The sequence below is a fragment of the Acanthaster planci genome, linkage group LG04 (assembly GCF_054643075.1).
Source record: "Acanthaster planci isolate LZ-2023a linkage group LG04, COTS_SCS, whole genome shotgun sequence".
Classification (NCBI taxonomy): domain Eukaryota; kingdom Metazoa; phylum Echinodermata; class Asteroidea; order Valvatida; family Acanthasteridae; genus Acanthaster; species Acanthaster planci.
Genome location: NC_141780.1, coordinates 13,803,360 through 13,818,032, shown reverse-complemented (window position 1 = coordinate 13,818,032; position 14,673 = coordinate 13,803,360). Strand labels below are relative to the sequence as shown.

Genomic DNA, 14,673 nt, shown 5'->3' with positions numbered 1-14,673 from the left:
GGCATCACAACAACAGCCTTTTATTTTGCAGAGAGATTGTATTTACAAGCCCTTTAAGGCTTGCGTCGTGTTTGTCGTCTCGGCTGAATCCACACTCGTAGTTTTTAAAGAAAGTTTCCACGAAGGGGCCAAGCTTTCAAGGGATAGTCGCCCTAAGTATTCATGCTCCTCGAGGAAACTTGTGTAAACACTTTCGAGTGTGCTTGACAAGGAAGCACTTTAGTTAGACAAACAACTTGCCTAGCACTAATGACATTTGAAGTAAATACTAAATTTGTTGCAATCAAGGGATGTCTGCGGATGCTTTCCGCTACAAAGCAGTCTCGAACAAACGAAATCGTGGTGACATTTATTTGCTAATGGCTGCAGGCCTTAAGCCGGTAGTCGTCATGAGCTGTTCTTAGATCCCCATCTGTCTCTGTAGCATTTCTGGAGCACATAACTGGCCTCGATGACGCTCGACACACTGGGTTTCGGGCGGTGGCAAGGCTAGGGGTGGCTCAGTGGAATCGCTTTCACTAAGTAAACGACAAATCACCTCAATTAATGAGTACACACTCTCGTCGTATTTATGATGTGTGCAAGATAGTAAGGATGACAACAGGATGTGGAGACAATTTTGTAAACATCAATACATAACAACCCAAGGAGTTCGCGGAAGGCTTAATTGTTACTGGAGAGAACAGTTGAGTCGACAGTACATTTGATGAACTGTGAAAGCTTTAATGGTGAGGATTCTATGTGAGCACATTCGGATGATGATGTGTCGGGCCAGAAATCAAGATTCTCGTTTCCTAAGGTGGAAATTACTGAGAAAATGATACTTGACAGTTACAAGGAAAAGCAAGTATATTTTATTGCTAAAAATGGAATAATACTGAACATCATGTGGTTCATCTCAACCATGCCCTACCGCCGCAGAACTTGTTCAATAACACAATAATTGAGGGTGGAAATTTTCTACAGTCTGCCGTCTAGTATAGAAGTACTCTAGCATTGTAAAGCAGTGTTTTTCCAGGGCCAGCACTCGACAAAACAACCAGTAGCAATATCGTAAGGCCATACTCGTCGTGTAATTAATGACTAAGCAGCGGCTTTAACTTTACCTATTTGGATGGCCAGAACACCTGTATGCTAAACGAGCCCCATTTCTTAGATTCAGCTGTTGGGTCAAGCAGTCAAGTAACCACATTAACTGGGATAAAACATCTCATTCAGAATTTGAAGACGAACCCTTTTTTGTACCGGACAAGAAATTTATAAAGACCCTTGAGTAACTTGAGTAACAATGTAGGCCTATCGAAAGGATAAACACCCTTAAAATGCTTCAAGAAAACGACATCTACGGTCCAGACTACGCCGTAACGGATCTCCGGACAGGCCAGCTAAACAGCAACGAGCGGGCTCGATTGCAGATTGTGCTCCGGAATATCGAGAGGGCTTACCGGTTGACCGAGCAGCGCGTGGACCGCTACAAGCAGCAGCTTCGTAGAGACTTGATCGACCTAGAGGCCCATAAGGCCGCCATGCGTTCCCACGCTTTGGGCTACTGCCGATTAGGGCAGCTTGATCATGACGGCCAACGAGAGATGTTGAAGGTAGGTCGTAATAAAACGTGAAATTATGTTTTCATTTTTGACTGGTACCCAAAATACCTGTAAAAAAATTTAAAACCCACAACCTTAGCACAAGACAAAACGAAATCATAACAGAGCGAAACTGCCCAGACCTAGATGTTTAACAATTCGATTCTACTAATAACCAAGAATGAGTCATCCTATCCCGCATACGATCACCACTAAGGGATTAGGGGAAGGGGAGGTGTTTGCTGCCACCCATCTTTGAGCCCCCTCTCCCTCGCGTCAACATGACACAGCGATGACGCCGTCTCACAGTATAAAGTTACTTTTACAATACAATGTCCCGTAAAGACCTCTACAAGTTTCTTGTTGGTACTACGTTGTCTTTTGTTCTGTGAGATGCGCTCAGTCTGTCTTCGGATCTGACTCCCAAAAAGCCAGTATTTTGCCCTCTTCGGGAAACGCCTGATACTGCAATGCCAAACTTATGGGCGGATCTTGCCAAAATCCGGTTCTATCCCTTACCCATTCTTCCGTGACTTTTGGCTCCATGCGTATACGTTTCAAAATGTTTGCCGAAGTTTGAAAGTACAGAAGTGGAGAACGGTACCCTCATGTTTAAGCACATTTCCTTTTTGCCCTTAAAATGTGTAGGGGTTGATGTTGGAGCGATTTAATCAAAGTCTGGATGAAATTCAAAGCAAGACAACAGCCTTAAGCCTTGTAGGCATCCATTCCACATGCTTTTTTTTTCTCAAAATCTATTCTTTCTAAAGGCAAAAGATTAAAAACTCTCCGAAAGAGGAAGTCCGCATAAAACTATTCCAAAAGAGTGGAAACCACTCTGACGAGATTGAAAACAAACCACTTTAAAAGAGTGAACATTTAAATTACCCCATAGAGGAGCCATAAAGGAATGCTCCTTATCGAGTTGTCCTTGAAGAGTGGATATTGAGTCTTTTAGAGAGTGCTTTTCTTTTTTTCTAATGGTTTTATAAGGGACTCTCTTTTTTGAGCTTAAGATTTTCACTCTTTTGCATTTAGAGAGTAATATTAGCCCATTTATTTTGATCTCAAAGTAATGCAAGTCATCGTGGTTGTCGAAATTGAGGTTTAAAAATGCATCGTCCTATTTTCTTTGTTCATTCAGGTGTTCTCACAGCGCGGTCGATACAACTATTCCCTGAAGAGCGAGGTGAATTTCCACCGGGAGTGCATGAGCTCCTACAACGCGCGGCTGGAGCATGCCAAGAAGTTACTGGCGGCTTCCCGGAAGCAGTGTTTGCGGGCCATAGCCAAGGGAGACCGGGTCTTGTCTTTTGGCCGAGACGGGGAAGCAGACTGGGACACGAACGGACAAGCCCCAGACGGTTTTCGTCGCTCAGAGACACCGCCGGGTCTTATAGTCCCGCGAATGTGATGGAAATGCACAGAACTACTTCCATATAGGTGCTAAGAAGTGATAAAAACAAGCTGTAAAACAGGTGATAATGTTTTAACGCATTTTTAAACGCCTTCCTGATAACATTTCATGAATGTGTTATGGTGTTAATAATCCAAAGTTAAATATGTTGTGGTGTTTATTCTTTAACGTGTAAATGTGTAAATACATTAAGACACAATCACACATTTTGGTGTTAATAAAAAAACAAAAACTTGTTTATCAGTATGGTAGCACTTCCTGAACCCCAAAACATGTTTATTTCCCAAAAGACGTTTAATTTTTAAATGGTTATAGGTTTGCAATGAACGCAAAGATAAGCGTTGGTTTTACAGTGTGCTGAATTGCACTAGGGCGCATCAGTGGTTGGGGGTAACGAAGGCTTCCTCTCCCAAAAAAGAGCAAAAAAGGCATTTTTGATCTCTTTCATTTCCATTCCTTCCGAAAGAGTTTAAAAGCCTCAAGATGTAGCCCCAGTCATCAGAAGGCCACAGAATGTCACATAAAAAGGGCACCCCATACGGTTCTGGGTTTGGTTCATGTAATAGCAAAGATGGCATTCCTTCCTTTCTTGTCGTAACAAGACTTGCTGCAAGGGGGGGGCACTCCGGACTATTATGTTTTAGAGCTTTTCATAGAGCTGCTACGGAGTATCGCAGCTGTTAGGACCAAAATTGTTAAAAGAATCCTTTGAAACTGTTCATCTGTTCTGATCCAATGGAGAGATTGCACAAATCTGTCACACGAGGGCGCCAAATAGAATTTCAACGAACACTGTCCTGAGATAAGCCTTGTCTTATTCCGGTAAGTTGTGTAGAAACTATTGGCATCCTTTATCGGCACAAAAGCCATTCAACCACGAGTGTTTTTTTTGTGTTATTAATATGTTCTTGAAAACTCAGAATATTGTAAAATTTCAAAACATTACTGTGTAATAAAAAGTACTCTCGCTTTTTTCCACTGAGGGCAGTATTCATCCTTGACCACCTTTGCATCCTCCTGCTTACGAATCTAAAGCTTTTCACAAAACGAAGTGTTATCGAAAATTTACTCCTGTTGATTTATTGTCGAAATAACGTTGAAGTTGATTGATGTACGGATGGAGTTAGATACAGTCATCTGGAGTTGAATATTTGTTGATTCTGAACTGCAGTATTAACAATTTTAATTTAATGTTTAACCAATGTTAGGTTTCGAATGTTATCATTCTTTATTTTGTCACAATTGAATGTTGACATAGGCCTAAAATAAAGGTTACAATTTGGAAACCCATGTTTTAGTCAACGTTAAGTTGGTGCAGGCCGAGTCTCCGAAAAGGAGGAAACTTTATCAACTTTATCAAATCGCTTCTTGATCCCATCTCGTGTGCGTTCTCAGGACTTTTTCGTTGAACTGAGCCTTTATCAAGGCGTTAGGCGATGATTTTGAGAACCCCGGCCGTCAGGCTTTCTCTACGTGCGTGGCGGAAACGCAGCACGTTTGTTACTCAATACCCTTCGCTGTAGCAGGTTTGCTTTGAACAAGTACGGTACATTACAGTGCGTCGGGTCGTTATGCTTTGCAAGTGACATCCGATTCCTAGTGGAGCCGTTGCCCAGCTCTCAGCTTGCTCACGTGCGCGTCTTGTCCCAGTCCGTAACCCTGTCAATGCCTTGATGATTCTTTACCGTGGCAGTACAACTTATTACGCTAACGAAGGGTGCGCCCCTAGTGAAAAATGGATGATATCGATCACAGTGTGTGACGTAAACAGTTGGAAGTGTTTCAAAATGTCACACCCCCAAAGGAACACTGCAATTGTTGCTTCTTGTTGTGAGTGGAAGTCGTCGATACCCAGTTTTGTCCGAAGCAGTGTTGAGGACAATAAATTTTTCAGGTATTGTTGTCATAAGTTGACAACATTAGTCGGTTCATACACGACAGATTCTAGAAAATGTTGTTTCTCGAGCGTACGTTCAGCACATGTACATGTATGTTAGTATGTACTCATACCGTACCATGTGTACACATATATGTGCACGTATCTGCGGTGGTTCGGTGTGTATCCGCTTCGTACGTGTGAGGTCAATTCAGTTTAAACCACGCCCACTGCTAATGCACTGCCCCCAGAGTTACATGCATTGATCGCCGTTTAAGTAGAACCATGGAACTGGAAATTAACGTGCAACTTCAGCGATCGTCCAATGGGAGCCTGAAAATCGTGGCTCGTCCGCATAAGTCACTGACGAACCGCATTACTGCAGCGGCATAGGCTTCATAAGTCTGTGTACAGGGCTAGGGATCCGTTGTGGTTCGGCGTTGTACCGTACTAGGGTGGCAGCTCGTTTACTGTAGTTTGAGTGTTTACTGCCTGGATCTCTGCCGGGGTTTAACGGCCGCGTAAACCGTCGTGGACAAGGCTAGGTTTGTGCGCCCATGTGAGTGCTGATGCCAAGTGAGTGTCAGTGCAAGTCTATTACACGCGAACGCGTCGCTAGGCTGTGCCTACCTAGACTTGAATCAAGTCGGACTTGCGTTGCTCTTCCCCACTCAGCCATCCCTTCAGCCTGTACGCACTACACAGTCTTTGAGCTTTGCCCAGCAGCTCGCGTGACCCTAATAAGGTGCCCTCATTTGGTAGCCTTTATTGTGCAACGTGTGTCATTCGTCACCAGTCAGTAAGTCCGACGGATAAGCCAATCGAACCCCCCCCAGTGATACATGTAGTTATTCATAATTCCATATGACTAACACGATCTTGCGTAAGATAGATAGACAGACAGACCCACCCACCCATCCATCCATCCATCCATCCATCCATCCATCCATCCATCCATGCATGCATGTGGGTGGGTGGGTGGATTATTTACACTGGTAGGCCCAGCTGTACTGTTCTAATGGCCTTGGATGAGTGATTCACAGTGTTTCAAGCATGTATAGTGGGAATTTCCCGTGTATTTTTAATATTGCCGATGTATTTCAGTATTGTTGAATTCAGCGCCCTCAACTGCAGACCACGCCCCCAAAAAGGACACTTCCTTCACAAAACATACTGAGAAGTCTGCCTAGGAAGGCCTCCGTCTGATTTATTTTGAAAGAAACAGAAAAAGACATTGAATAGGGATCGTTTATCTACACCCAAATCTCAGACAATTTGGTCACACCGTGCTGAATTGTGTCAGAAATTGACGTAGGTGCCTCCTCAGAGAAGCACAAAATTTGCTTAAGCACAAAAAACCTTGCTTAAAAAATCAAACTTTATCAGCTCAAAATCTATGTGATTGTCATGCCCACCAAACGAGAGGTGAATACCACTCTAAACCAATATACAACACATGGAGTTTTGGTTGGTAACCTGATTTGTCAAGCAAGGTTTTTCTACGCTTAATAAGCAAATTTTGTGCTTAAGCAGCTGTATGAAATTGGCCCAAGCTGCGATTTACTGCTGGTTATCTACGGCGCTTTAATTTGGGCATGGAAGTACTGTGCAAAATGGCAGAGACCATGAATACTGTGAGGTATGCAAGCAACGGCAACGACTGGGATCTCGCAGAGTTGCCGGATGGTTCGAGTGGGTCTGTACGCATGCGAACAGGTGAGAACATCTGCCCAAAGTTGGAACTGTAGTTCGCAAATAGCAGTACATAGAGTTTTAAAAAGGATCCAGGAAATGACATTTTTGTTAGAGTCACTTTTTGTGTATCTCTGTACTCTTCTTCCATGTATGAAGACTGTTTGACATTTTTTTGAGTTACGTGAACTGAACAGTGCACTTTTTCAAACAGTCAAAATTGATCAAGAATTTCTGGACAAGTGAGGAAGACATGGTTCAGGTTGCATGTTTTCATGTTCAAATTGTGAACCCCAAATTTGCTATCTGGAAACATTTCTGTGAAAAGAATTCTTGCTGGATTATTGCCATATACTTACTATTTTCTACAGCTATAAATTGCTGAAGAAAATGAAATCTGCCATAGCAGTGGTTTAAAAAAATCTAGAAATTTTCTGTGCACAAATCAGTGCAACATTGATATTCAGTGCCTTGGATGACATCATAGTTCTGCTCATGAATATGAAAATTTTCATTAGCATAAAACCAAAAAAGCATAAAAAATGGGTTAGAATTGCAAAACAAAACTTTAAACTGAGGTTGATACCCAAAGATGCAATTTCAAGGGCTTTTAGTAAAATTTATAAAAATTTTCTATTTCCTGATTCCTTTAAACATATTTCTAAACACACTTTGGTTCCCACTTTTTTGACATGGTTAACCGCGACATGTTTAGTGTTTTGCGTTTAGGAATGTGTCGAATGCTAAGCGGATTTCAAAAAGCTAAATATGTACCACGGAAAAGCGTTTAACGTTTAAAAGCATTGGCAAACACATTTCATCAGGTTGAACGTGTGGAAAAAGTGCGTACAAGAAAGTGTTTAAGCTCTAAAATTTGTTTTTTTTTTTACAGTGTGCTTGAACCATGCCTTTTCAAATTTTCTTTGTACGGTGATTTCAGGTTCTAGTACATGGCTGTATGACTTTTTGGTTAGTTTTCCTATATAGTATTTATAATGAGCTAATTTCGGGTTGGTTGTCGAACAAACCCTTTTAACTCCAAAAAAGGAAGTGTCTTTCTGAAAAAAAAACCATCAAAAGCGTTCTCCATCGTTTAAATATAGAAAATAGAGAATATTGAAATGTGTTAAAGAGTGTATTTTTAATTTCAATAAGATTTACCAAAAAAGAAGTGAAAGAGAGAAAAATGCATTGTTGAGAAGCCCTGGGGGCAGCCCATGAGGTACACGCGCACAAAATACTGATATTGAAAGCCGCCTTCCCCCAGTCTTTGGCCAAGACGGCAGAACTCGATAGCGGACTCGATCGAGCATATACCGCGCACGCCGATTTCTATTGCGCCCTCTCGTGACTTCATTGAATTAGCGGGCGACGGCTAAATAGTCACTGTATTTTTGCTAAGTATACTTACACCTGAAATTCTTCTCTATTTTTAGCGCTTATGAATACACTTTGGTTGTTTGGAAATTCGAAAAAATTCTCCAACTTTGCCTTAGATTTTTCTCGCCTCAAGAATGTGTGTGTGGGGGGGAGGGGTTGACTCCGTAGCTGATCTCCGCGGTGAAAAAGTGGAGGAGTAAACACATACTCCCCCCCATCCCCCAGGATTGAAGCCCCAAGTTAAGAAGTTGTGGTTGCCAGATAATCTTATAAGGTAATGGGTCCTTAGAAGGCAGTGCTTTTTGGCCAGTGCTTTAATCCGTTTTCAGACAATTATAGGCAAAGATCGACCAATTTTAGAGATTCAATCAAGTTCTGTAGAGAGTCTGGATATATAGAGGGCCTGTTACGTGATGTAATCTGGTAATTAAGCCAGGTTGAAAGTTTCGCTTGAATATCAGTGTTTTGCACAGCGACTTCAGTCCTCGCAATGAAATCTACTTCAAGCCCTGCGTCGTTCATTGACCTATCAGCCGATTCATTCCTCGATGTTCCCTGTGGACAAACGGGCCGGTTTTAGCGTTTTGGGTCTAGTCAGATCTCACGTAATTAGTTCTGTGTTTCTGGACACCGTCGCGTCATGACCGTACTCATGCAACGACGAATTAATTCAACTAATCGACTCTCAGTTTTTAAGATTTTCGGGCCTGTGTTATTTCTGTTGAAAAGATTCCCTACATCATACAACTTCAGATGGAGTCGCTGAAAAATACAACTGTGTAATATATAAGTTGAAAACTGGTTGGCGAGTGCCGTGGCGTAGAACTATACTGTTCTTGCTTCACGTCGCCACTGCACATGCCACTCTTTACCGTAACAGTCCACACTAATGCACAGAAAATCAAAAAGTGCCTTTTTTCTTGAGTTTTCTAATTAAACCCATCTGTTGTTTTCGATTTAATAATAGGCTGTGATTTGAACAGGCGAAGTTTCTCTGAACTGTGAACATTACAGAATAAACTGATGTCCAATTATAGTTATCCCCGAACTATGAAGATTACAGAATACATAATTTTTCATTAATTCTGTGGATCCCACTTTCCATAAAGGTTAATATAATATGACATATTAATCAATATATGTTAGTAGATGCGGCAAGGATCTTTTAAAGCCTCATCAATGGTGATTCAATTAATTCCAGGTAAAATGGTTGGGTATAGAAAACACAGCCCATTTTCATTTTCAGTCGACAATAACGCGACAAAACTCCAGTAAAATCTGTCAGAAACCCTTTTCAAATTAAAGAAATTGCAGATATAACCATTCAAAGCCATATTCAGTAAATGTGATGGTGTAGCTATTAAAAGCGTGCTGCAAGCCTAATCTAAGCGTAAACCTCCAAATGTTGTGTAAGTTATGAAATTTAGCCCTGCTAACAATTATAATCTAACGGACAAGTTACCATTTTTGGCACCTTGTAACGAGCACGGTGATACATCTTTCAATGAATCACAGATTTTGTTCATGAGCCGTAAAATAATACATATGGCTTGGCAGTTAATTCAAACAAAGCCAAGTTTTCAAAGATCATGATCATTGGTAAAAGGTTATTCAAAATTTCTTTTCAGTTATGGAACGGTTTCTGCATACTGTGACCAGAAGGCAGTAAAAGCGTTATTTCGACCGTTTTAGAACTTAGTTGCCTAAACATCTTAAAAACTGTATAAGGTTACAAATTTCAAACATTTTTGCTGTGTTAACACCGATGTGATTGTCCAGTAGTTACAAAGACTTCAGAATAATTCTGGAAGATTCATTTTTTTTTTATTTTGAAACTTCAGGGTTGCAAGTTCTTTCTGTCTTCATCCACGCGCCTCGCCCTGAACGTTGGCAGCTGTGAAGCTGCATCCCCCAAACTGGGTAGCGAGCCGGTTTCGAAACTGCAACTGTCCCGCAAAATGTCGATATTTTTTCAAGTCATTTGCACGGAAGAGGAAACATAGTTTCGTTGGTCGAATTTCCTTTGGTGGCTAAAAGAAGGCCTTTCATCGTCAAAACTATGGGTGATCGTTCTAAAGTTGAGTGCCATCAAGCTAAGACGTGCTAAAAAAGCCAAAATATTCCTCTCCGTTAAAGTTAAAGTGCCAATACACAAAACAAAACAAACATATACCCAAGTAGAGTTATAACAGCTTCTACATCACCATGATAAAACAGACAAGATAGTGCTAACAAGTCACTGGTCTCACGTTGAATATTTTTGTCATGTCTCCCGATTTTTATCGTTGTGATTTTGTGTACTGTCCCATCTACCCCTTTAGGATTTTAATAGCGCCGTTAGTTTTGATGCGAAGTGAGATAGAATTCAGTTGGTCAATGTGGTTGTGTTGTCTTCGCCCAAACATATCTTGCACAGCGTTGCGAAACTGGCGATACTTGAAGGCATAGATGACCGGATTGACACAGCAATTGGTGGCCACCAAAGCTACAGACAGCAGGTAGTACCATTTGTCGTGTACTACCCACCCGGCGTTGAACATGAAGAACAGGAACTGGTTTGGAGTCCAGCAGACCACGAACGTGATGAACACAATCAGGAGCATCTTGAAGGTATTCTGTCTAGCCTTCAATAGGGACTCCATCATACCTGGTGCTGAGTGAGAAGCGTCGTCGTTTGATGTTGTCGGAGCGGAGCTGGCGGCCATCGGTGCTGGGCCTACCCTCGCAGCTCCTCGCTTCAGCTCCACGCTGATGCGGATGTACGCGAAGAGCATTACTACTACTGGCAATGCGTACTGCATGACAGCTGTCAGGATCCCCATGACCTGCGAACCGGGGATATCCCTGGCGACACACTTACCGTTCGGGAACTCAAAGATCACAGCTACGTAAGACTTGATGGCCACCGCAAGGAGCCAGCAGCCGGCGAAGATCAGGCCGAGTTTAAGCCAGGGACGCGTGGCGAAGGCGGCGTGGTACTTGAATGGGTGGACGATGGCGAAATACCGCTCCATGGTCAACGACAACAAGTTGAACGTTGATATCACGAACAGGAGAAACAGTACAAAGTTACTGTTCCAGATTGTGCAGATGAAGATACCCAGAGAGCTGTTGGGCAGGGGGTCAGGCAGTGGAACTTCACTCTGCAGAAGAGTTAGTGTAGAGCCAAGGAAGTCCACCACAGCTTGGTGGAAAATGAAGGCATTGGTGCGAGTCTGCATCGCCGAGACTTTACAGATGACGACACAGACCAGACCGTTGCCCAAGATTCCTGCGATTCCCACAATCGTCTTGTAGATTCGTAAAATCAGTATCTGCTCCATAGCTTCAATCACCAGCAGTCAATGTATTGTGTGAGTTGTCGAGCTCTCCCTTCCCCAACTGTGCGCCTCGATAGATGCAATAGACAGGACTGCTTAGGGCTCCCTTATAAACGTTTCTGCTCAGCATTTCATTGCCTGATGGACACCGAGATATTACAATCACACACCGACGCCATTATGCATGACGCCATGCGTCCATGGACGCCCAGTAATTAAGCCCTTTCCAAGTAAGCAATGCATCTTGCAGTTGGATGAAAAACAACAAATGCATATTTTCATATACACAACATATGATTCATTTTTTTAAATTTAACAACTATGTAATTTCTGCTACTATGAAAAATTACCTGCCAAAAGGCCTGCCCAGTGTAATGGAGAAGTGAAGTCCAAAATGGAACGCTGATGTGATCAAAGTCGGACAGAAAAATGGATTATCAGTGCGAAATGGGTCATAAACGCAAAACCTATGTGATTAAAATCAGTGAGAAAGCATAAAATACTATGTTACAAAATTATTTTCAACCTGACTGTTGTCTAACAACTCTCTCCATAGCATAGTCTCATTGTTTAAAATGGCCTAAATGGGACCAAAATTCTAGTTTAAAACATGCAGGCGAAAAACAAATCAGTAATAAAAACTGAATTCGCACTGGCCATTTTCAATTTTTTTATGCCCGTTCACTGAGCTAATCCGCATGAAAGCACACTAAGTCTATTATTTGAACCAAGTAGCAGCAATTAGTTTGATTCTAAGTTTTAATTATAGAACAGAGGAGGGGTCTCACTTTGTAACATAGTGCTTCGACCTTCTGCTTCCGATTAGGCATAATTATAAGACTCAAAAACTTCAAAACTAGCTGTTTTAACCTAATTAAGCAAACTTTAAAGTTCACTAACTAACGAGAATTTGTCCATAATGGCCCTTAATTAAAGCCCTTTGGTTTGTCTTTCCAGAATCTTTCATTCATGAAAAATAAAAGCAAACTCGGATGCATTATTAACCAAAGTGAATTACTTACTGGGTGTTCAATTGTGGCCCTTCAACCCCCTAGGGATATCTTGCCGTTTTCAAATAACAACAGTACCTTAGCCAGACGGCAAGTTTAACTTTGCTGCTGGGACTATCCGCGGAGTACATGATCGAGCTTTCACGCATGGCCGACGCGGAGGCAAAGGCTTCCAGGCTTTCTCATTTTCTCCTTCACAAGTCGCTCGACCGTTTGGGGGATACATGGACGGGCCGAGAATCCCGAGAACTCGGTGAGAGTCCTATATGGAAGCGGGTATAACTACAATTCTTACGAATTTCAAGAGTCCGTACACTTGAATACTTGATCAACACCACATCTTTTCTCACTCTTTTCTCATAATCAGGACCCACTTTTGTTTTGTTAGCTGCAGAAAACCACATGACGAAAGGGATTACTGAAAGTTTAGCCGATATACTGAAAGTGTTCTGAAAACAAATGAAAATCTCTCCCTTGAAGCCCAGATGATACAATTTGACAAAACAGTTCTGAAATTGAGAACCGAGCCACATTATAAGCAATGCAGAAATAGGCACCTTCCATTTTTAGCTGTGGTGTCGGTGGCTTATTGAATTTAGTTTTCAAAAATGATTGAGCGATTTCCATAATTAATATCATTTACACCTGTTCAACATACTAGTCCATCAGTAGATTTGTGGTGCGTTCATTATATACATTATCCGTCGAAAGTTATGCGTTATAGTGGTTAGAGGATTTTTTTAGTAACAGTTGACAGGTATTTTATTGTCGCTCAGTCAAAAATGTTATTACTTTCCACCCTCGGTCTTGTTTGATGATGAATCATCGGTTGATGATACAGTATCGGCCAATTTGTAATACCAGTATCCACTAATTTGGTGATACTTTATGCATTGCATTATTATTTGTAACAGCCTGTTTGAGATTACAATCTCCGTTATTACACGGCTCATGCGAGTGCAAAGCAAAGCATCCTTCTTGCATATTCTCAGGGAACCATGCGTTAAGTGAAAATAAAATATTTGACTTGCTGATGTTTACATGTCCGCTGTCGCTCTTGAAATACACTCATTCAAAATGACTTCTTGCAATAATAATACTAGTTCTCCAAAGAAGTGGCGTACGCACCCACGAGAAAAAACACGTGTCTTCCTGAAAAGCTATGGTCACATAAAAGGGCCTTTGAACCGTTTGTCAGAACAAGCATGGAAAGACATCAACGTAGAATAAATATTTCTTTTTCATAAGATCTAAAAACTAAAAAAAAAAAAAAAAACGGTCAACTAGTTTTCGTACATCTCTTGCACTTCTTTGAAACCTGCAGGATTTAAGTGATCGGGGCGTTGCTGCTGTGATGTTATTTTGGGGAGACAATCTTCATTTTAGGGATTTTTCTGTTCAAATTGTGAATGCAAACTTGCTCACTGAAAACATGTAGCGCAATTTTGGGAAAATTTATTTTCAAATTTTCCAGAGGGAAAGGAAGTGATTACTTTGTAAACAAAATAAATTAAATTAAGATACTGGGCCATTTTACATTTGACATTTTCTTCATCCAACCGAATTCATTAGTGGAGAATAATCACATTGCCTCTCGAGCCTCAGGTAACGTGCCCTACTTTATATTTTCCTGCAGGACAACACTCAATTGTCACTTTCTGGGAATGAAATTGAAACACCATGCTCTCAAGCCAAATCATCGATGGAACTGTGGACGAAATTCACTCCCAAGGAAAAGGGTCTAATGGCATCCATGCGTTAAAAATTCCAGTACATGTCTCACGTTTTTGCACGGGCCGTTTGATGCGGTAGCGGGTTCAGCATTTACAACAAATTTCGAAAGCATCATAAGTAGGCATTTAAACGAATGAAGGAAAAGGGGAATTTTGTTGCTTAAAACGGCTGTCTAGTTTTTCATTTGATAAAAGAATCCTATGAGAAATGTAGCGGAACCGTTTATAAAGTGCCTGTGGTTTAGTTCAAACTGAAGCAATGAAATTTAAGACTAATACGAAAACATTACAGTGGGCTTAATGTTCGTGAAAAAGTCTGTAAATAAGTGGATTAAATAACCAGTTGAGAACGATGGAAAAGGGGAAAGGATCTAAGGTGACATGAAAACATTTAAAAGCGTTACAATGTTTCTGTGGCATTCATCTTGAAGAAATCCAGCATGCAATCCAGGGAGAAGTGAGAAGCCAAGAAAGCCTTAATAACAATTGTCCTGTTTTACGAAAGCGATGGGTATAAACGACATAAAAACAAACCAATTCGTCATCGCACGTTTGTATTTAGAAATATTCTGTAACATTTATGAAAACAAACGGATGAATTAGCACGCCTGCCTTCGGGTGTTAGAGAGGCACAAAATGTGCGGCAAGCAGAGCGTGTT

At 41.4% G+C, this 14,673-nt stretch overlaps 2 protein-coding genes across 2 annotated transcripts; one reads left to right on the top strand and one right to left on the bottom strand.

Moving 5' to 3' along the window:
• The first annotated feature begins 295 nt into the window (after positions 1-295).
• Positions 296-4,283, top strand: LOC110985645 (uncharacterized). The gene is made up of 2 exons (XM_022246822.2): positions 296-1,598; positions 2,731-4,283. Exons 1-2 carry the CDS (start codon positions 1,323-1,325, stop codon positions 2,998-3,000), a joined length of 546 nt encoding a protein of 181 aa, XP_022102514.1. The 5' UTR covers positions 296-1,322; the 3' UTR covers positions 3,001-4,283.
• Positions 4,284-8,815: 4,532 nt separating this feature from the next.
• LOC110985658 (kappa-type opioid receptor-like) lies at positions 8,816-11,560 on the bottom strand. Its single transcript, XM_022246839.2, has one exon. The coding sequence runs from the start codon at positions 11,272-11,274 to the stop codon at positions 10,261-10,263; it is 1,014 nt and encodes a 337-aa protein (XP_022102531.2). The 5' UTR covers positions 11,275-11,560; the 3' UTR covers positions 8,816-10,260.
• Between the last annotated feature and the right edge of the window lie 3,113 nt (positions 11,561-14,673).